Consider the following 24,391-nt stretch of genomic DNA (forward strand, 5'->3'; position numbering starts at 1 on the left):
ATCGTTTTGGAGGCTTAGTTTTGGGCTGTGATATTTGGTAGACTTGTAGCGTTTTCTTTCTCTTACAACAAAGTAAATAATGTTCCAACTTTATTAACATTATTAACATAAGAGATATAACTAGTTCACGAACCATATAAAATGTTTAAAACCTAAGCAAAGACTAAGTTACTGATAGGACAGAACATAACAACATTGTAAAACATTACTCGAGATTTGGAAATCAACGACAAATAACTGGCAGATTTAAAAAGAATTGGGTTCTTACATTGGATGTTACTATACCTAAAACACGATTTTCCCACTTTCCACTGTAACCTGCAGCTACATGATCCTCAAAGTAAATAACTATTTCGGAGTTCGAAGATAGGATGCCGTATCTATCTCAACAGTACGAGAGGCGGTAATAATGCTAGGTATAGCCTTCTTCTTATTGGCGTAACGTCCCAACTGGGACAAAGCCTGCTTCTCAGCTTACTGTTCTATGAGCACTTCCACAGTTGTTAACTCAGAGCTTCCTCTGCGAACGAGCATTTTGCATGTGTATATCGTGTACCAGGCACGCAGATACTCTATGTCCAAGGATGTCAAGAAAATTTCTTTTACGAACAGTTTTTAGAGCGACCGTGAATCGAATCAGTCATCTCAGCATGGTCATGCTGAATACCCACGCCCTTACAGCTGTAGCTATAGGGGTCCTATGGTATACCTATGACCCATATCAACAGAGACAACGTTGTTTCGTCTACATTTGCACTTCTTTTACAGTGTTATCTGTCGGTGAACGCTTAATAATTAGTTTCTTTCAAAACATCGTTCTAATCAGTTTTTTTTTGTTTTCGTTATACATTTCAGGTAAACAAATTGAATGATTCACATGCTCAACTGATTGTGCACTGGCTGGGCGAAGGAACGAGCGTTATGATTTGCCTAGCCCGTGAGCCCCCCGCTGACAACGATGCCAAAGCACCACCCCCACAGCCATCGAGGATATTTGTCTCAAAGGACTACGGTGACACCTTTGACGACCAAACGGCAATGTTTGCGCTGAACATCAACAGAACTACGGTTAACTCAACCGTGGAGCAATTTTTCACCCATCCAAAGTTCAACACGGTGAGACATTACTCGACATATCTGTAGGCTGTTACTCTTAACGAAATCTTGTTGGCAGATTGTCTTCAGCGACCCAAGAAACAAGGCGATATTTACGTCGGAGGATTACGGCAAATCGGTTACGGTTCGAATGCTCAACTTTACGCCCTCAGATGTGACTTTCTACGAATCCGATACCAAAATGATGCTCATTCTTGATAAGAAAGATCCGGAACGTAAGGTAAGTCACAGTTGTTTTGCAGATAAGTGTAATTCCTTCGGTTACGATTTCTTATACACAAATTGCCGCATTTGTGCAATGTGTCACACATTCTAAAATGATTGTAGTAATCGGATCATTTGTCATTAATTCTTGCATATAACTATACATCATACAATGAAAAAAACTTCCTTGGAACGCACTCCTCACTGGTCATTGTAAATATTAATTTTAATGATTAAAACAGTGACTCACTGTTCGGATCACATAAATCGGAAAGCCATTTAATCATATGCAGTCCGAAAACAACAAGCTAAGCTAAAAGATCGCTGCAAAAATAAAGTCTTCCCGGTTGAAGCATTACACTCCCTGGCTTTTGTTTACACTGCCGTATCAGCAAATTGTGAGTCATAAAGCGTTCAACTGGTGTGGCCCGAATAAACTGTTGATTCTTCTTCTTTTTCTACTGGTAGCGCATCAAACATGCATGACGGTTTAGTACCAAGAATTATGTGTGCACCAGTTCAGATTAATATGCTGCTGTTAGTTATTTAACGCAGAGGAAGCAGTCTTTCTGGGAAGCCCATTTGCGTCATAGAGAAATGTGATCTGGTTCATATAATAAGTTGCATTGTTAGCTGAACCACTCCAAAAGTTCGATGTCGCATGTGCATGATAACGTCAGATCGAGTTGGTGTATCATCCGCACTTATAACCGCGCTTATAATCTGCGCAATGCCCCATATCGTGTGCATTTTTGTAATATAAGGAAAACATCAACTAAATTTAAATATTTTTAATGTCCTAATCATTACACTAGTACTGTTTATTGTTTGCTCGATAAAACTGCAATGATAACTTGTTTCGCTGTCAATTGGCATTGAGATTAGAAAGTAGTGGTTTGATACCGTTTTTTTTATTCACTGTATTCTTACACGCAGAGAAAAGAGTTTTAAGCTTGAATGAACTAGGGTAACGCGCCACTTGGGCGGTGGCTTCTATATTCGTCTGTTTTCCACTATAACTCAGTCAATTTTAAACCAATTCACTTGAAATGTTGTACACGGGTAGATACTATACCTATCTCACCACATTCCAAAAGTTGTGTCAATTGATTAAAATTTGACTGAGTTATAGTTGAAAACATACGAATATAGAAGCCACCGCCCAAGTGGCGCGATTCCCTATGTATTGTTGCAACGACAATTCTGCATTATCTGTCGTCCTAAAATACGCTTTAATAGATTCTATGCCCATCATGAATTCAAATCAACAAAAATATTTTTTGAATTTGATAGCTGGGTTATTCGCAGCTCTACAAAACATTTTTTTAACTCTCTACTTCCCATGGTTGCCCTAGAGCAACATCGATTATCGACTACCTCGAGACAAACGGAATTAGATGAATATGATGCAATATTTTTTGGATTATGATTGCAATCTCATTAGGTAAATCCAACTGCCAACTACTTGTTTCTATAGTGGAACTAAGCATGAGCATGAGCATGATTAACCGCCCATGGTTGCTCCTCTGTTAGGACAACTACATTTACACAAAAAACCAACAGATGATGCTTGGGATTAGCTTTCTCCTCATTGTGTAAATGCTGGAACACTTTTCATAAAGCAATACCAGCGCCGGCCGCGTCCGAATGCAGGTCAATTGAGGATAGGGAAGGAAGTGATGACGTGAATATCGCTTAGGTCAATAACCAAGGAATTATCTGCGTTACTACGAGAAATCACTAGGAGTTTGGATAGGGGAAAGGGAGATGTGCTGAGGATTTCATCTTGGTAAACAAATGTAATGTTTCGATTCACGATTAACCATGCGCTCTCGAAGTAATAGCCTTCTGAACCTTGAACGTAGAACGCGATCTTTTATGCATTAAAACCCATAAGTGTCCCACATAAGTTATGCATTCGCAAGTAAGGAGAACACAATACTAAACACCTCTAAAAACCCACGCATCTGTTGTTTTCGTTTCCGAACTCGATCGATTCACAAGTATGAACAAAATTACACGTGATAAACAAATCAGATAGATCTTACCGCATAGTTCCCCGTCTATCTTTTACCGATCCTCTCTTTTTCCAGAACGAATTTAATAAGGATCAGTTAGTTGTAGAAAAATATAATGAAAAAGTAATGTTCAACCTACAATATTTATTTTTGGAAAATACTCTATTTATTATAATACCCTTATAATGCAACGGGCTCACCGGATCATCGAAGAAAAGTTCCTATCTCTACATACAAATGTATGTAATATGTATCAGGAAACGTCGTATACAAAAATGTGGAACCACTGTTTCGTCCACACAAACTTCTTTAACACTCTCTACGCCTCCTTCCAAGATTTGTCACCGGGTCGGTGAACGTTATCAGATCACACGCGTACACAGTACCAGGCCTGCTAAATATCAGTGTCAGTGACTGTTTTTCAGCCGAAAATGAATGACTGCGGCGGTCATTGTCAGTTCCTCGATGTGAGTACTGACAGAGTCCGAGAGTTCCATTCGTGAGCGACCCAACAAGGTCAATTCCCAATCATCCACACACTACTCGTGCTGACAGGTCATCCGTCTCAGGCTGTGACCATAGTGGCTAAGGTGAGATGCGATCGGATGCGATAAGTTATGAGATGAGAAGAGGGATGTTTGATAGGCCATAGTGCATGAGGTTTTCAATGAGGTTGCCCATATTGTTTTCACATCCTTTTTCGCCTAATTCGTGCGCATCAACGACTCGCGTGATTTGATCGTTGAAGTCGCTTGTATGTTGAAGCGCTTCTTTGGATGTGGGTAGTGGAACGATCGTTTCATCTATAAGAGCGGAAAGATAAAATGCACCCGCTTTTTGTTTTGCGCCGGTAGTTTTTTTTTGCTATAACTTAGTCAGTTTAGATCCTGTTGCAATAGCAAATACCGACCAGTTCAAATAAAAATCTGGTGTAACTGTACAAGATTGAGATTATTGAATTAATTATTTGAGGAAAGAATGTATAACATGTAATCATATCCGCGTGAGCGATGTCTTTATGTATACACATATTTTTACTTTCCGAACTGGGCTATCTGAGTGTTGATTTCAATTTAAATCAATATGAGACTGTTATACTGATTTTCGGCATTAAAACAGTACTTGATTGTGCTGACCTAGGCAAAAAGAAACAAAAATTCGGCAAGTATGTATTATTTAACCCTTTCCTTCCCACGACTTTGAACGACTATATCTATGCCAAAACAGCCTTTCCGAAAAAAGTGGTAGAACAAAAGTTATTGCAAATTGGCTAAATTTTTCGAAATCAATGAAAAAAATTTTGGTTGTAAATCAATAGGTTTTTGATTGTTTATCAATAGTTCAACTATTGAAACAAGTAGTTAGTAGTTGGGTTAACCTTATGAGGTTGTAACCATATTCTAAAAATTATTGCATCATATTCATCTAATTCCGTTTGTCCGGAGTTCGTCGAAAATCGATGGTGCTCTAGAGCAGTGGTCACCAAACTGCGGCCCGCGGGCCGCATGCGGCCCTCGAGAAGGTTTAGTGCGGCCCGCAATCTGATTTTGGAATATATTAGAAAGATTTCAAATACTAAAAGCAACACTTTTATCAAATCCCTTTTAAGAAATAAAGAATTATTATTCCCAAGAAAAAGGGAATAAAATAAATAAACAAAAATCAGTATAGTTAAAAATCATTTGCATCTGCAAAATAATTATGCCCAAAAATATAAAAAAGTCATTTACATATTTTGACTCTAAAACATTATTGTGTAGGATATAAAGGATGACTTGTATGTCGAAGTTAAATCCTCTATTAAAATTTGATCAAAATAAGTTTTCAAATGCCTTGCGGCCCGCAACCTTCTAGTAAAATTGAATTGTGGCCCGCGTAGATAGTACGCCTGAGGACCACTGCTCTAGAGCAACCATGGGAAGTAGAGGGTTAAGGGTATTTTTTTAATCACAAAATTTTCGGCGATATCTACGAGAAAAGATGTCTTTAATAAGTACACAATATTCATCATAAGTATATTAGGTAAAAGAGTATTGCGGATTTTTTGAAAAAGTTCCATTCTGCGGTAGCAGCCGAGTTCTACCGCAGCTGTCAAAGTCTTACCGCAGCCATGAAAATCATCATATCATTGAAACTAATGGCCAAACCAAAGCATGCTTGCAAAGTAAATTGCTCTGAAAACCAACAACAAACAATGATCATCGGCGTCGTATCCAAGGTAAGTAAAAAACACCTTGGTCGTGTCCAAGACATCCTTGGACCGATTGATGATATTCCAGTGGCAATCAGTGGTCTGACAGCTGCGGTAGCTTTTCAATCTACCGGAAAATGGAAATTTTTCTCTCAATTAGCAATATCAGTCGAAATTGATGTCACACTATTTTCGTTAAGGGATCTAGTTTTGCCTGACAAAGAAAAAAGCAGAACTTTTCAATCAGAATCCTTTTAGAAATTAAGTTGAATACCATAAAACCATAAACTTCCTAACTTGCACATGAAAAACATGCACTGAACAAACGACCATGTCAAACATTGATCACTTGATTCAAATCCCGAACAGAGAAAATAAAATGTTTTCTTATACACATATAATAACAAAATTATGCTGTAAAAAACTTTAACGATTTGATGGAATACTATTTTATATGCCATGAAATATGTTATTTTACATAGAAATCGATAGACAATATGATAGATTTTTATTACGTCCGGTCCATCAAAATGCATGTCATGTGAAAAAGCATTGAGTTATGTTTAAAAAAACAACATATTGACGCATTTTATATTTCCTACTAGCATTCCCAACACATTAAATTCGCATTGCTTTGCATACACAACGAGCGCAATCATAAAATCCATACCCGACAAGCATTCTCTTGGGTTCTCTTGCGATCACATGCGTCGAAGCTGGGACGGGACCCGTCAGGTGCTAGTGCAAATACGAAACCATTTGCCTGTCAAAAAAGACCACTTCTGATTGGTCGATTTGACAAAAGCAGCGTTGCGCCGCGTTACGTTCGTTTACAAGAGGGCACTCTGTTGTTGAGTTAGCCGTGTTGCTAGTAGTCACGGGTTTTTTAAACCTCGTATGATTGATAATTAATAACTAACAACATTAATCGCTTTTCTCACTTTCTGTGCTGTTTTTATCCGGAACTTGACATGGTGAAATGAAGTGCAAAACGATACATTATGGGCGCAGTGATGTGTATCATTCTGGGCTTCATTTTTACTAATTTTCGAAGAATCCGAAGGTTTGCCGGCAAGGGATGGAAGTCTGTGTGTGAGATCCAAACGAGGAAGATCAGATTGTTTTCTAACTTATTCTTTAAAGTAGAATGCTAAATAAAACTAGTCAAAAAGTTTTGATTGATTTGCATATGAAAAGTGTTGGCAACACTAGAGCAACCCCCGTATGAACAGTAACAAAAAGAATAAGAGGGCTTGTACCAATGAGCTGTCACGTCCCGTCCCAGCGTCGAAGCAGCTCCATCGCATCTCCGCACTCATCGCAACTCATCTACTATGTACGGTTCATGCGTTCTGCATATAGTTTCCACAGAGTGTGCTTCGACGCTTATCCGATCTCTTATCTCTTTGCATCGCACCTCAGCCACTATGTGCTCAACGTCAAGCGGTGGCTTGTGGAAGTGAGTGCGCTATACGCTACCACGGGTGAAAACACTCAACTACAGAAAATTGAATGGAAATTTAGCCCTGTCAGCTCTCGCTTTCAGCACGCTGCGTGCGAGTGTGAGTACCTACCTATTTCATTTCGCTCCCGTGTTGTTGATCGGAAGACAACATTGAGAGGAAAACCAAAACGGAGAAAATGAATAAACAAAATATCGCTATCATAAAGGCCTGTCGAAAAATTACAGCACTGCACAGTACACACGCACTCACACTTTTAACCTTGAGCAACTTTCGGATGACTTTTTCAATTCGTACAGCCCGAGATGACGGTCTCACTGCGGGTTTTCGAACGAATTCTGCAACGCTATTCATTTTACATACATTCACTTGCAGTTGTTTATTTTTTCCTCAATTTCTTTATTTTTTCGCTTATTAGAGAGTAGGAAAATGATAAAATTACGCAACACAATGCACCCAATTAAAAGTTTCAATAAAACTAATCATCAAAACGGCCCTTCAGCGGGAGGAGAAAACACTTATTAGTCACTACTTGTTTCAATAGTGGAACTATTGATAAACAATCAATATACTATTGATTTACCACTAATTTTTTTACATTTTTTAAAAATCATTGAAAAATTGATGTTTTAGCCACCTTTAAGAAGTCATTGTTTGTTTTGTATTGAATCGCTACAATTAACATATTTTAATTTTTTCCCAAATCATTCCATCCTTGTTTAATAGTTTAAGGGAATCGAATACACTCTAAAATTATTTTCCTTAAAATTACACGGAAAATAAAATTTTCTGTGAAATAATTTTAAAATAATAATATTTCAACAATAATCATAAAATCTCAAAATGTTCTCATCTCAAAAAATCCGTTCCCAAAATTGGCTTCCAGGAAAAATATAAAAGTGTGGGGATGTTCAAAAATAAAAATTAGAAAAATCAAAAACTGAAATTCACGGAATCGAGAATTAAAAAGAATCATCTTCCAAAACATGTTTAAATCGATTTTAGATGACGAAAAATGATATTTAGATCAAAATCAAAAATTTGGGTATTAAAGGGTTAAAACAAATACATCAATGAAATTATACCTACTGTTTATTTTTTAAAAATAACAATTGGCTTTGATTTAAATTAACGAAATTCATTTTCAAAATATTTCATTCCAGTTTTTGAATCAAATTATGTTTTATTTGTTTGTATGATTTTAATTTTCATTTGTTTTTCGTTTTTGGTGTAATAAATATTTATTTTTTGCTGCAACAAATAATTTCGAATAGCTTGAAATTCTCTGCGTGTAATTTTTGCGCACTTTCCGTAAATCCATATTTCATAAAACAGATTACCGTGCAAGAAGTTGTTGTTATGATCGTTGATCCTAAAACAAGGATTCCTTGAGGCAAAATGTTTTAAGATTCTAAATCCATTCTACGACTAGGTGCTTCACCGTTTAAACTGGCTTGGTGATTTAGTAGCTAGTACTGGCCTACAGCATCTTAGTCGTATGCAGATTTTCTTGGGTTCAATCCCTGGCTCGTCTCTTTTCTCCTTCTTTGTATCTTTCTATATACTATCTCTCTTTTCTCTGCATATGCAACTCATGTGCACACATGCGTTCATAGCCGCCGCTAGAATCAGAAACGGATTAAAAAGTCGTTTCGCTTCCTTCAAATTTCGCAGAACAGTGTCAATAATTTATCATATTTCGCCTACAAGTTGTGCAACCATCGAACTGTGCCGTATCATACCAGGATGAACTTGTGCATACGCAGTCAGCGGTATATAAGTAAGGTGTAGCTAAACGATTGAAATCGGCACTCCCTTTAATTTCCCACATTGACCTGCAACCTGAAGTAGCAGGCACCATTCCGGCTCAAAAAATAGAAGATCACCAACCACTCACACATTTAAGATGCCTGTTAGTCTCAACCCCAAGCAGTTCATCTCATTGGTTCGATTCCTTGTGGCGATACTATGGAGTTGCATCTACGAGCCGTCAATCAAACTCTATCTATGTATTGCCACTTCAACGTTTCATAACGTTCAAGATTGAAAGTAAGATACCTATGTTATTATTGGATTTCTTTGCAGCTCTACTACTCGACAGACTTCGGTGCTTCCTTTTCACTTTTGCAAAGTTATGTGAAGTCTTACATTTGGTCATCTGGCGAAGGAGTTCCCATCCATCTTTACGTTGAGCGTAAAGAACCTACCAGTAAGCTATCTGTTATTCAATGATATCCTCAAAAACGACTCATTATATTCCATCGTGTACCTTTTCAGATACTTCTTCCGTTATTTTTTATAACGCAGCCACGCTGCGTAACAACAGCAATCAGTTCAATGTTTTAATCGAAAAGGTGGAGGATTTTCATATTAAGAAAGATTTTATGTTCGCGTCGCAGCGGTTGCCAAACAGTACGCAACTGCTCATTTCCTACAAGCGCGGTAAGTTTGTAAAGGCAGACTTCCAAACCGAATTGGACATGAAGGGTTACCACGTGGCCGACGTTGAGGGACGGCGAATTATGATCTCTGTGGTGCACACGGAACGGATTTCGCATTTGTACGTGTCGGAGACAAACGCAGATATGACGGAGATCAAGTTCGTCCCCAGCTTGGAGAACATCTTTACCTATGTACCGGAGTTGAATTGGCGGTCGAGCTGGCTAGTGTGAGTACTCGTTTCGTTGTTTTTCGAGTATCGAGAAAGAACACACATGATAAAATCTGATTTACACAATTTCAGGCAATCATCTGACGGTGCATTCACGGATTTGTACAAGGTGGAAGGATTGCGTGGTATCTACATCGCGTCGAAAATCAATCGTATTCCGTTGAGCGAAACCATTTCTCCAGATGCATTGGTGTCGCTCATTACGTTCGATCATGGTGCAACTTGGCGTTCGATTACCGCGCCAACCACCGACGATGACGGATTGCCAATCAACAACTGTGCCAAGGATTGCAGTTTGCATCTGTCCCAGAAGTTCAGCTCGCTGTACCCGGTGACCAGGTATGTTGAGCTTGGACTCATAGAATACTGTTCCAAGAATAGATGGTCCACCGATCCCTGGCCAAGTTCGCAGGGGTTGACGGTATTAAAGTGAAGGAGTTTCATTTTGATTATTGTAATGTAGTGTTCTTTAGTGAAACATATCACCTTTTTAACACTTTAATGCGCCTCCAACGGTTCATCACGAACCGGCTGCTGCAGATGGAGTATGGCTGATCATATGCATCAGACATGCTCGATAAACATGGAGGATCCGCCGGGGCTCATTAGAGTCTATTCCCAAGCAATAGTTCCAAGTCGGTTGGATTTGAGAAGGTTTTGATGATCGTTACAAATCCTAATAAAAGTATTATAGGATTTGTGACAGGTTTTGGAACCTTTTACAGCCAGCTGACTTCAAAATGTTGTTTGGGCTCTATTTCCCACGTTTCTCGGTTGATTTTGATTAGTAATTTATTGATGTCATAGTCGCTTTTTTGAATGTTTACAATATTAGTTGGTCATATTTTCTTTAAATAAAGCAATTAAAATCGACCGAAGAACTAATAGTGGGAAGGAGATTTGCAGCACTTAATTGTGCTGATAGATTCGAAGCTAACGTGCGAACACTTAAACGCATTGTTGACGTCAATGCGTTCGACGTGACATTTTGAACAAAAACTGACTGCTTTTATTAACTGAACAACGTTACATGTGTATGATTATGTTGACATTTCTAGGCTACAATTGAGAAAATGACATGGTTTATCTAGGTAGGACCGATAGGACAATTGAACGAATTCGAATATTTTTCATAGTATTTGTAGTGGGATGAATACATAACAGACAAGCAATCTTTATTATTTTAAAATTTTATTGCAATCAACTGACCAATTTGGCGTATGTTTATCTCTTAGATGGTATTATGACACAACAGAAAAATAAGAGAAGTTCAGTTACATGCTTCTGTGGGTTTTGGACCGATGACAATGTAAGGACACAAAAGATGAACACAGAGAAATAGGAAACGATTAGCGAAATCAAGAAAACAATTTGACACAGGATCGACTATATTTTAACATACGGGGTTCGACTGATTCGATGAAATAAAAAACAAACATACGACAACTGACTTAACGAGGAGGAAAACATATTGAACCTTACTACAAAACCAAACAAGAAACCGTGTGACCATTATTACATTACATAGGCAATTCCTGACTGACTGACCAATTGAAAACTTTCCAATCTTCTACCGTAACTTTCTGAGACAGTTTGCAACAGTGTCTTAATGAATGTAATTTTCTGCGTACGTCTGACAAACTGCTTCTGAAAGATTACGTACTCTTTTCGTATCTTCAGGTCTAATGTAGAGGTTTCAACTCTATTCAGAGTGCAGCTAGAAACATAGCAAAAAAATTATATATTTTTTCCGCGCGAGATAATGGCGGACGCGATCGATTATGCTGCGATGCTCATCACTTACAGACACAGGAACAACACAATACTAAATACTAAACACCCGCGTATCTATTGGTTTTGCTCCCGCGCGAGACAGTGGCGAACGCGATCGATAATGCTGCGATACTCATCAAATACAGGAGCAATGCATGCACAGCATCGAATAACACAATACTCTTGATTAGCTTTTCAACGCGGTCCGGCATACAAAAACACATGGTGAAAACGGCAATAAATGGGAAACTTTTATTAAAACTATTTTTGTTCAACGCAGGCCAAAACAGTGTCGACTTGGGCCACGATATGCCTACGTACTTCTGTGTGTTGAAACAAAAATAGAGGCTCATAGAAGCAAACGTTGGGAAAGGGTGCGGTGTAGAACATCAGCACAGTGTGCTACCGCCGTAATCACTATGAAAAAAAAAAAAAAAAAAAAGAATAGATGGTCCACCGATGCCTCTGTTGAAAACGCCCCGAAATTATTTAAAAAAATACAATTTTCATTATTTTCTTTTAGATCGGTAAGCATCATGAGTTCCAAATCGGCACCGGGAGTCATCATGGCATCCGGTGTAGTTGGCAAATCGCTGAAGGGACATCCTGGTGTGTACATTTCTCGTGACGGAGGTCTAACGTGGAAGCAGATTCTGAAGGATTACCACTTCTTCAACATGGGAGATCACGGTGGTATTTTGGTTGCCGTGAAGTACTTCAAGTCCAAGGGCGAGACGAACGAAATTCTGTATTCTACGGACGAGGGTGAAAAATGGATGTCAAAGGAGTTCCATTCGACGAACCTCAAGGTTTACGGATTGATGACTGAACCGGACACCAATACAACCATTTTCACTCTGTTTGGGTCGGAACAGGAAGAGCACCGGTGGTTGATTATTAAGGTTGACCTGAAGAATGCTTTCACATCGAATTGTACCGAAGACGATTACAAATTCTGGGCTCCCGGAACGAACGCAACGCTCATGCCTTGCGTTCTTGGGCTACAAGAGACATACCAGCGTAGAAAGCCACATGCCAATTGCTACAATGGTGTTGATTATGAGCGACCTATTCGACAGGAAATCTGCAAATGCAGTCGCTGGGATTTCGATTGTGATTTTGGCTTTAGCCGAACCGGGGCCACAAATAGTCCATGTATTAGAAACAAAACAGTCACAAACTATGACCCGTATGCAATTCCAACCAGTTGCCGACCGGGTCAGTTTTATAAACGAACCAAAGGATACCGTAAGATCGAGGGAGATGTTTGCATAGAGGGACAGTTGTCACAGTATGTTCCACAATCGATTCCATGTCCGATGGAGGAAAGCAACGAGTTTTTGGTAATTGCCCAAAGAGATAAGATCTCCCGCATCAACTTGAATAACAAAACGAAGGAGGTGTTCCCAGTTACTGGCTTGAAGAACGTGATTGCGATAGAGTTTGACATGAAGCATAACTGTGTGTTCTGGGCCGATATCATGACTGATGTCATTGGTCGCCAGTGTTTGAATGGAGATCAGCCGGCGGAGCTGTTGATAGATACCGGATTGTCATCAGTGGAGGGCATGTCGTACGATTGGGTGTCGGAGATGTTGTATTTCGTGGATGGTATGCGATTGAAGATTGAAGCTGTAAAAACCAGTCTACCGTCTCAAGGCAGAATGAGGAGAACGATAGTTGAGGCACCCAATTTGAACAAACCTCGCGGAATTGTTGTGCATCCTTTGCAAGGTTATCTCTTCTGGACAGATTGGAACGCGCTGAAGCCTTCGGTTTCTCGGGCAAATTTGGATGGAAGCGACATCAAAGTTCTATTTTCGAAACCCGAAGTCGTCTGGCCCAACGGAGTTACCATCGACTACATCGCTGAAAGATTATATTGGGTTGACGCCAGCAAGGATTACATTGCCAGCAGTGACATGGATGGAAAGAATTTCATCAAAATTCTTCAACAAGATTCGCGTGTTGCACATCCATTTGCTGTGGCTGTGCTGAAAGATCTCATGTATTGGGACGATTGGAAAATGAACTCAGTTTATTCTGCCGATAAGGATCACGGAATTATGATCAACATCATTGCCGAGGAAATGATGAACTCCATGGACCTGAAGATCTACGGTCATTCAGTTCAGGAAGGTTCTAACGCGTGCTCAGTTAAAAACACTTGCTCACACATCTGTGTCGGTGCTCCGAACTCCGGTTACAGTTGTTTGTGTCCAGATGGTATGGAGAAGAACGCGCAAGGGCAGTGCCTTTGTCCCGGTGGAGGAACACCATTTTCGAACAATACCTGTGCTCGCTCCGGAAGCACATGTGGTTCAAAGTTTTTCGATTGCAAAAATAACGTATGCGTTCCTTTGACTTACAAGTGTGACGGAGACGATGATTGCGGTGACCGATCGGATGAAGAGGGCTGTCCATCCGATAAACCTCCGTGTCCGCCGTACATGTTCACTTGTAAATCCGACAAGCAGTGCGTGCCCAAATATTTTGTTTGTGATTACGATCGCGACTGTCTGGATGGATCTGATGAACAAAACTGTAAGCCTGCTTCCTGTAAATCGGATGAACATACCTGCGGCAATGGGCGGTGCATTAATAAGAGCTGGCTTTGCGATGGGGAAGATGACTGCCGCGATGGAACCGATGAGAGGAATTGTAACAAGAATAGCACCACTGTCGTTGAATGTAAAGCGGACGAATTCAGGTGTAATGGGACAAATACTTGCATTCCGAAACTCTGGCGATGTGATACGGAACAGGACTGCAACGATGGATCGGATGAAATGAATTGTAGCAAAAAGGAATGCGAACCGTGGATGTTTATGTGTGCAAGCGATATGAGGTGTATTTATAAGACATGGCAGTGTGATGGTGAGAAGGACTGTAAGGATGGAAGTGATGAGAAAAATTGTAGCCTATCAACGGAGGTGCCAAAGAAACCCGGAATCAACTTCCTCCCGGGGGATTCCTGTCATGATTGGATGTTCAAATGTGCCAACGATAAATGTGTGCCATATTGGTGGAAATGCGACGGAGTCAATGACTGTGGAGACGAATCGGATGAAGTTGGATGTAATTCGACTCAACCTGTAACTAGCACTACGGTGAAACCCATTCCAACCAGAAAGAAGGAACGAAACTGTGGACTGCACGAGTTCCGTTGCGATAACGGAGTGTGCATTTCTAAGAGATTTGTTTGCGATGGATATGAAGATTGTGGCAAGGGAGAAGATGAGGATAACTGTCCAACGCAGAAGCAATGCAGCAATAAGCATTTCAGGTGTCGTAGCGATGGCATGTGCTTACCAATGGAAAAGTATTGCAATAATGTGGTGGATTGCGCAGATAAAAGTGACGAGGATTGCAAGTTTAAACCAAGCACGTAAGTATTATAATTGGTGTGGAACTGTAATAACATTACTTATGTTGATTATTCTGCATTGATAGCTCTACAATCGCCGGAAACAATTGTACCAACAATCCCGGTGTTTTCGCTTGTGACAACACTTGCTTCGCTCTAATGGTTCTCTGTGATGGAAAACCTGATTGTTACGATGGAACGGATGAGGAACACTGCGAAAAGATGAAAATCAAACATCATCAGGTAGGTGGAATTGCTATAAGTGTTTGATTTTAGGCTTCTTTCTCTTGACTCCAATAATAAACATATACATAATTCACACCCACCTGACCCTTAGGTTACACAAATCGGAGTTGATGAGCGTTCGCTTAATTCGACAAGCTTCCTAATTTTCTGGTGGATTCCGTTGCCGCGGGGCGTTACTCTGGAATACTTGCCATCAATTTACTACAACGGAGAGTGGAAAAATGTCAGCAATTGGATCAACGAAACGGATTACCGATTTACAAATTTGAAACCATACACTCTGTACAATGTGACGACATACGTGAGAGTGAAAAATCAAACCAAAATCACTCCCCCGTTCGTTTATTATGAAATCGCTACTAGTGAAGGAAGTAAGTGCAGCTTTAATCTGGTGTTAAAATTTTAGATTTCTTAAATCTTGTTTTCTTTTCTGCAGTTCCCAGTGCACCAATAAACGTGTCGGTTGTACAGGTTAATGGTTCGCGGATTCAAGTAAGCTGGCAGCCACCCAAAGAAGTAAACGGTCAGCTTCAGGGTTACACCATTAACTATCGTTCTCAGTCGAAGAATGTAGGTCCAGCGCAAAACGTAAAGGTTGGAGCAACGGAAACAACCTACCCCATCGAAAGTGAGTTCAAACCAGACGTAGTTTACGAGTTCTGGGTTAAGGCACGTAATGGCAAGCACGAGTCCGTATCATCGAACATGGTGCAGCTCAAGTTTGATGGTACCTCCAATATTGCGAAGATTGACAAAATTCAAGAGGTGAACAAGACCAAGAAGTCTGTCACGTTGGAATGGAAGCCAGTTGATGGTGCTGATGGCTACATGATTCAGCCTATTCTACCTCAATCGTATCCACTGCTGAACACGATTTGGGTTAAGAACTCTACGGTAACGCTGGATAACATGGTACCTGGTACACAGTATCTTATAAAGGTAGCTGCGTATGTAAAACAATACGTTGGACGGCATGAAACAACGGTCATTCAGTTTGGTGGAGAACCACTGCCTGCTATTAACATCCGACTGAAGGAACAGACGCAAGAATATTCTCTGTTGGAATGGGATGAACCGCAAGGAGGTTTTGGCAAGTTGACTTACGGAATCTACTATGGCACAAATATGGATCAACTATTTGAAGGTAAAACGGAAAACGGCAACTTAATCCATCAAGAAAGCTTATGTTTCCATTCTATGTTTATAGCATCCAGGGTCAACACGACAGCTACCAGTTACAAGCTGACAAAGCTGCGACCGTGCGAATCATACGTGGTTAGTGTTGGAATCGTAGGACCCATCGGTCCTGGCCCACTGGGACGGAATCCACTGAAACTGGACACCCCTTACAACAATACATTGCCGCCAAAAGAATTGACAGTCGATATTAGCGGAACTAGTCACAACTCGTCAGAAATGATTATCCAGTGGAAGCATAGCTGTGCACTGGAGTCGTCCAGTTATCCAAAGTACATTGTAAGTATATGAGCATCATTTATTTTTCAGTTTATGTTTTATGCGTTGAGTTTTGCACAGACTTTTCTCAGATAACAAAAAAACACTCAATGATCTTTTCCACTATTTTATATTATACTTTTTTATCCGCAGATCACCGTTCGAGAACTTACAAAGAATATCACATCGTCAGTGAATGTGCCAGCATCGGCAAACAAAACCCTGGTGCATGTGTTCCGCAGCATTCCCCGTGGTGCTGCTTACGAGATATCAGTTTCGACCAACGTTTCCAATGCACAGGTGGTATCAGCGATTGCCTATTCTGCGCCCCTGCCGGCACCCTCGCGGTTGCAGGTTTGGCCGGAAGCAAATGGCAGCTACGTTGTCTACTGGAAGCAGGTGGTCGACTTCAAAGATGTTCCGTAAGATATTGAGAAAAAAGGGTCCCTGAGAGGGAATTATACTAACAGTTTGTTTCGTTTCAAGGTTTACCTATCAAGTGGTGCTATATGAAGGAAAGGGCATCAATACAACAATTCCACCTTTGGTAACATTGGATGGAAAGGAGCCGCCATTATTGGTTAACCCGGATCGCCTTGTTGCGGTACCGCTGGACAGTATGTTCACCATTGGCGTAAGGCTGAAAACAGTTGATGTGAGTACTTGTTTTTGAACACTAATTACCGGTCACCCTGCACAGAGCATATTAACTAACAAACATTCAGCTTTCGGTTTTACTGGGATTTGTATTGCGAAATCTTAAAGTATAAGCTACATTGTTAAACTTTTCTTTACAGGGATACTATTCCGACATAGTCGAAACGGAATACTTTGCGAAGCACAACTACCAAGGTCTTGTGCAGGAGTCCTCGTTCTCCAGTGCGTGGCTTTGGGTTGTGCCTACCATAATAGCGCTGGTGCTAGCACTGACCGTAGTGTACGTGGTACAGAGGCATCGGCGGTTGCAGAGTTCGTTCAGTCGATTCGCCAACTCACACTACGATACCCGGACGGGAGCGACGCGTATTGGCGACAGTTTGGACGACGACGAACACGAACATCAAGAGGTGCCACGAAGTTTCTCCGATGATGAACCGCTGGTCATAGCGTAAGTGGGAGGCCAAGACCACTAATTTCCAGTTTTTTACGCGTAGAAACTGTGTAGGAGAGTAAACGACGAAAAACGCTTGTGCAACTTTCTGCTCATTTAGTTGAAGACGGAAGGGAATTTGTAATAAGTTAGAACGATAGGAAAACGAATTATTACACACGGGTCCGGTTCACTTTAGACGCTGGGCTCGTTTTGTCTGTGAACATTGCATATAACTTTTTTAAATATTAACGAAGTTTAAAGTCCTACAAACAAAAGACTAGTAATTGTGTATTTATGTTGATTTTATTTTGATAGGTTTATTTAGTTCCATTGTACATTTTCGAGGTTGTTTACTTTGTATAGAAAATTTCTTGTATCATATACAGTAAATGAAATAAACAAACTAAGACTAGCAAGCAATGTGAGATCGAGATCAAGAGTGAACGAGTTACATGGAACAATCGGAGGAAGAAGTAGTAAGTAGTGGCATTCATATGTGTGTATATTTGTCGATATAAAACAAACTGGAGATATTACCCAGGGTGGCCATACAACTGATTTCCTAAGAATAAATGAATTGTTTTATCAGTATTTTCCCTAAATTACTATATGGTTCTCCACAACGTCTAGAATACCCCAAGTTCCTTCAAAGTAATATAATTCCACTGTTATGGCGAATCATCGTGTCACATTTATCATAGCATTTCATATTTCATTAGTCATGTTGCCCATTTTTTGTGACTACAAACAAACACAAAGTTGCGCTTTGTTTGTTGAATGTTAAAACATTTCAATTTGAAGCAAATGAAGCAATAAACCAATTTACTTCGCTCTATAACCAGGAATCAAATGCTATGCAAAATTATGCATTCCCAATGCTAGAAATTACTTGATATGTTCACCTACTGTTTGTGCTTGCCAACAATAACAGTAAAAACAGATTTTACGAAATAATAAATTCCTACAGTTGTGTTGGTAATATTATCACATTGCTTGAAAGTCCATTTCCCAGAATGCCATTTCGCGGAACGACCCATCTTTCGGAACATTATGTGGAACGTTATTCTGTGAATTGAAATTCCAAGAAATATCACTGTCTCTGGTAGTTTATTGATTCGCCTTATTGATTAAATAGGTATTCGAAAAATAAAAAAAAAATCGTATCAGACGGCCATGGTACCTATCACTTGGTACATTTGCTGCAATCAGCTTAGCACTTCCATTTTCCAAATTTAGTAAAATTTTATGCAAAATGACAAATATTTTGAATTCGATTTTCTAAACTATGTGGCCACCCTGTATATTAAACACAGAAGATTCGTATAATGACTGTGTAATTTGATAAGACGCTAGACGATTGGAGGAAGAAAAACGACCATTGAAATACAGCTTTACTGAGAACAGATTTGCTGACAGGAGGCTTCTTGACACACACAAACACACAAGTCAGCACTTTCTCCATTCAGTTAGCGAGTAAGATTATACGATTTTGGATGAATTATAGCTAATGTCTACAATATAGTCCACGGCATTTGTATGGAGATTCTTTGATCGACATTCACATACTCAAACCAAAACATGTTTCAGGAACATCATGTCATAAGTTTTTGTTCACTGTATCTCAAGTAGCTTTAACCAGTGAGTAGCAATGTTTCCGAGGAAAAAGCAATTCTGTTTGAAGTCTACTATAATTCGAACCGCTAGGGTTTCGTAAAATGTGCTAAAATGGAAGAAAACAGTAAAGACAAAGATTAATGATAGTTGATAATAATAACGATTACAATAAGTTACTATACATGATAAGCAACATGAAAAGGGTAATCGCAAGTGTTTAATCTGTGTTTTTCCTCGTGATTTCTGTTGAATATTTGGTGTGGATTAAGGTAATATGAGTAGATAAACTTTGAGTGAGGCATCCAAATGCAAAGAAAAATGTTCCATATTGATTTTTTCATCGCAAATCTTCCTGCTATTTGATCTGGTTGTTTTCCTTAATTATTGTGAGTGATTCCGAAAAGGTGAAATAAATATAAGTAGCGAAAGGATATATAATAATTCAATAATGATTGTAATGTAACAATTCATGATCCATAAAACTGATGTGACGTGATCATAAAAACATAAACATGAGAAACTACAGACATCGATATTTTAATTTTCATCACAGCCCTGGATCAAGCAAGTCAAACGCTTGAGTGTCGTTGTTTCCGTAGCCGGGTGATGATCTGTTGGTTTCATATGGATAATTTAAGCCAACATTCGGTGCTCAGGTGTTTTAAATTATGAATTTCTGAAAAGTTTTATATATTTGATGATTTTCTTGGCATGTTGCAGTACATTAGAACTCAAACAACGAAAGCAGCCTTCATTGGAGCGATACGAGCCGTGGAATAATCAGCACTCAATGGTGACGCCGTGTTACCCGAAAGAAGGACGAAAACTGACTGAATTGGTAAGTCGTAACCATATTTTGAGAAAGGGTAGCTTTTGTCATGGCTCTTGGGTAACCACCAACTATAAAATCTTCGGGTGGCTCTTTTCAGTCTTTTTTCAACTGTTATATAATGATTATATACGGCTTACTTTACCAATCAGGCCTGAGTGACCTCTGCTGTACGTATTAGTCGTCTTCATTCTACTCGGTCTATGGCTTTGTATCTCCAGTTCCGCACTCTGCGAAGAGTCCGCAAATCGTCCTCCCTTTGATCGATCCATCTAGTTCTCTGCGCATCACGTCTTCTTGTACCGGTCGGATGACTCTCGAGAACCATTTTAGTCGGGTTGCTATCCGACACGCTGATGACATGACCCGCCCACCGTAGCCTCCCGATTCTCGCGGTGTAGACGATGGTTGGTTCTCTTAGCAGCTGATACAACTCGTGGTTCATTCGCCTTCGCCAAGTCCCGTCTTCCATCTGCACTCCGCTGTAGATGGTACGCAACACCTTCCGTTTGAAAACTTCGAACGTTGGTCCTCTTCACGTAGAGTCCATGCTTCATGCCCATAGAGGACTACCAGTCTAATCAGCGTTTTATAGATAGTTAACTTCGTGTGACGGCGAACTTTATTCGACCATAGAGTTCTGCGGAGTCCAAAGTAAGCTCGATATCCTGCCACAATGCGTCTCTGAATTTCTCTGCTGGTGTCGTTGTCGGCGGTCACCAGTGAGCCCAAGTACACGAATTCTTCAACCGCCTCGATTTCATCACCGTCGATAGAAATTCGGGGTGGCGGGCGCGGTGATTCCTCCGGAGCCCTTTGCCATCATGTACCTTGTCTTCGACACATTAATTACTGATCTGATTCGCCTCGCTTCACTCTCTAGTCGGATGTACGTTTCAGCCATCGTCTCAAATTTAAGAGCAATAATGTCAATACCTATCATCAGCAAAACCAAGCAGCTGAACGGACTTCGTGAAAATCGTTCCACTCATGTTTATCCCCGCTCTCTCTATTACACCCTCTAGTCTAAAGCAATGTTGAACAGCAAGCACGAAAGACCACCACCTCGCCTAACCCTCTGCGAGATTCGAAGGGACTCGAGAGTGACCCTGGAACTCGAACTAGGCACATTACTCGATCCATCGTTGCCTTGATCAATCGTATCAGTTTATCCGGGAATCCGTATTCGTGCATAATCTGCCATAGCTGGTCTCGAACGATTGTATCATAGGCAGTGTTGGTAAAAACTCAAAATCTCAAAACTCATGGTTGAGTTTTTTCACGCGCGATTCTTGACTCGCCAAACTCACTGCCGCAAAAATCAAGCATGATTTGACTCATGATTTTACTCATTGCTTTATTTCTCGGTTTGCTTATTACAGGTATTCTTCGATATAACGTACACTCGATATAGCGTATCCTCGATGTAGCGAATTCGATATAACGTACATTTTGCTTCGATATAACGTACATTGAAAAATTTCATTTTTTCCAGTTATAACCACCAGATAATCTACGACAGCACTCAAATCAATGCTGTGTTGCCGTATTAGCCTTGTTACCCAAAACTAGCGCAATTTGGGGAAAATTTTTGTGTACGTTATATCGAAGCACAAAAAACGAATACATCAATACTAGCATAAAAAATATAAAAAAAATGTCTTCTTCGATATAACGTACACTTCGATATAACGTACAAAGAGAAAAGTTTTTTGTACGTTATATCGAAGAGTTCCTGTATTTGCAACGAAGTGTTGACGGTTGTATGACAGAAAGAGACCATATCTTGCATGTAAAAACATTAAATGTCGTTTAAGGGCGGACGGGACGGTCGGGGAAATATCCGCCATTGCTCTGTTGCTACTAAGATGGTAATCTCAGATTCTACTTCATATTTTGCAACAAAAACCTATCACTGTGTATGCTCACTTACAGTGCATATGCTGATTGTTTTTCAGCATCTTCAGTGCGATAGAACTCGAGATTATCATCTTCAAAATCGCGAGGCAAATTGTTAGAAAGAGAGGCAAGATAGGAAAAATAACACGGCGTCCCGTTTCACCTTAATTTGATTTGGTTTCGTTTTACAAGCGAACGAGTTTTCGGCGCTTGACTCGCGAGAGCGAGATTTTGCATGAAAATTTCGCGCGTGAGAAAATGATTCAGAATCGCGCACGAGTTTGGTCACGCAGGAGCGGTTCTTGAGTGAGACTTGAGTGTGATTTTACCAATACTGATCATAGGGTAGAAGCTTCAGGTTTGGCCAGCCCGGAGTTTTGGCCATAGTGCGGTATTCAACCTGTTACGATCTAAATCGGAATAACTTTATTTATTTTTTATTAGTAGATTCTAATGTAATATGATAATTAAAGCTGTGAAAACCATACATTTTGATTATAAACTAGAATAAAAAAATAATTTTCCTTAAACAATCAGCTCCCACATGTCTATTTTGGCCAGGGTGCTTCTAATTTGGCCACTCCCATAAGAAATACACGTGATTGGCTAAAATAGAAACAAAAGTTGACAATATGGCCAAAACTGCGGCAATGCTTCTATTTTAACCAGTGCCACTTTTAATACAAAAATCAAGTATTAGCTTGATTGATTTCTGCATTTTTCTTATGAAGTATAGATATAAACCTCATATTTGACGCATTGGTTGTTTCCATAGGATTGTTGGTTATTTTTATAAAAATGATTTCTCTTAGACTGGCCAAAATCGGTGTCCGCACCCTACGCTGATTCAAATTCGATGAGCAAGTGATGTGTGGGCACGTTGTATTCGCGGCATTTCTGCAACACCTGGCGGATGGCGAACATCTGATCCTTTGTAGCACGTTCACCCATGAATCCAGCCTGATATTGCCCCACGAACTCTCTTGCAATGGGTGATAGACGGCGGCATAAAACTTGAGAGAGTATCTTGTATTTCGTAAACACTGAATTTACGTATGCATGTCACCTTTGTCATCCTTGTCCTGCCCTGAAGAGCGATTTTCTTTGATATTGGGTTTACAGCCCTTCGAAGTATGGTTTTCAACTCCCAGTAAGGTATTGCGTTTCATACGGCACATTATTCATAGCTAGGTATTATAGGTCTTGTATGAGCTCGAAAACGTGAGGAAAAATTACAGTACATAGTGTTATTTTGGAAGAGATCTGTTGTAAATCGTATCTATTGTACTAGAAAAATGATTACCAATTGTCACGACTATCGAAGGAAACTCAGTTGGGACTCGTGTACGGAAACCATTCAAAAATTGGAGGAATTCCCCAAGGAATTTCATGACAAACTCGAAAAAAGAAACCATACGGAACGCCTGGACTCTGGAATAATTTCATGAAGAATTCCATAAAGAATTGAAGAAGTTCCGTAATTAACACCTCGAGGATTTCCTAGAACTTCCATTTGAAACATTTGAAAGTATTCCAAAGGAATAATAGAAAAATTTGGAGAAATCTGAAGAAATCCCACCAGTCAGTTTCTAGAGCCTGTGGAGCGGACCTGGTGTGATGGTTAGAATACTTGACTATCACGCCGAGGACCTGGGACCGAATCCCACTCCCGACAAACTCGCAAAATGTGAGTTCTTCCTTCGGAAGGGAAGTAAAGCGTCTGTCCCGAGATGAACTAGCCGAGGGCTAAAAATCTCGTTAATACAGATAAAAAAAAGTTTCTACACAGTAAAACCGCTCAGCACTAAAATGTGTAAGCCCTACTCATAAGTGCATAATTTCCAGACCACACAAAAAATGTGTTACAGTTACACATTCTCAAAAACAGCTCGTACACTCGTCTAGATGCGAAATGTCGATATTTTTTTGTTTTCCAAGGTCACTAGTAAACCTAACTAGATTGCTGTACAATTTTTTTTGCGAATTTAACGATTTTGCGGACACAGGAGCTGATTTTGTGAATGTGCAAGGGTTACACATTTTTGGTGTAGTCTGGAAATTATGCACTTTAGTGCTGAGCGATGTTAGCGTGTAGAGAAATCTTGAAAAAAAAAATCCCGAAGAAAATCAGCCATGTACAGCGATTCTGAAGGAATCCCGAGAGGAGCCTAAAATCCTAGAGGAAACCCCAAAGAAATTCACGAAGAGAACTCCTGGAAACATCCAAGAAGGAACTTCTGGTTGATCTTCGATGATAATCGAAGAAGAATCCCAGGCTAAACTACTGGAGGAGTTCAGGAAGAAACTTTTGATCGTTCATCAGGAAATCTTCCATTAACATCTTCTAGGATTCCTACATAGGCTTATTTGACGGAAGCTAACGATCCCTCCGCATCTGGTGGCAGGCAGGGATGGCATGCTCCTCAGTTTGTGTGCAAGTGGACCCGATTTC

At 40.0% G+C, this 24,391-nt stretch overlaps 1 protein-coding gene across 1 annotated transcript in view; it reads left to right on the forward strand.

The window, feature by feature from the left end:
- The window catches only part of LOC109398993 (sortilin-related receptor), a 51,913-nt gene extending 32,177 nt beyond the window's left edge, over positions 1–19,736 (forward strand). Inside the window, exons 2-14 of the mRNA XM_019671444.3 lie at positions 856–1,116; positions 1,175–1,336; positions 9,078–9,201; positions 9,270–9,660; positions 9,736–10,002; positions 11,960–14,824; positions 14,890–15,046; positions 15,141–15,420; positions 15,486–16,193; positions 16,257–16,525; positions 16,658–16,926; positions 16,991–17,159; positions 17,302–19,736. Of these exons, the coding sequence (XP_019526989.3) occupies positions 856–1,116; positions 1,175–1,336; positions 9,078–9,201; positions 9,270–9,660; positions 9,736–10,002; positions 11,960–14,824; positions 14,890–15,046; positions 15,141–15,420; positions 15,486–16,193; positions 16,257–16,525; positions 16,658–16,926; positions 16,991–17,159; positions 17,302–17,616 (6,237 nt within the window). The 3' untranslated portion in view covers positions 17,617–19,736. The remainder of the gene's footprint in view (positions 1–855; positions 1,117–1,174; positions 1,337–9,077; positions 9,202–9,269; positions 9,661–9,735; positions 10,003–11,959; positions 14,825–14,889; positions 15,047–15,140; positions 15,421–15,485; positions 16,194–16,256; positions 16,526–16,657; positions 16,927–16,990; positions 17,160–17,301) is intronic.
- The last annotated feature ends 4,655 nt before the right edge of the window (positions 19,737–24,391 follow it).

This window comes from Aedes albopictus, chromosome 3 (assembly GCF_035046485.1).
Source record: "Aedes albopictus strain Foshan chromosome 3, AalbF5, whole genome shotgun sequence".
Classification (NCBI taxonomy): domain Eukaryota; kingdom Metazoa; phylum Arthropoda; class Insecta; order Diptera; family Culicidae; genus Aedes; species Aedes albopictus.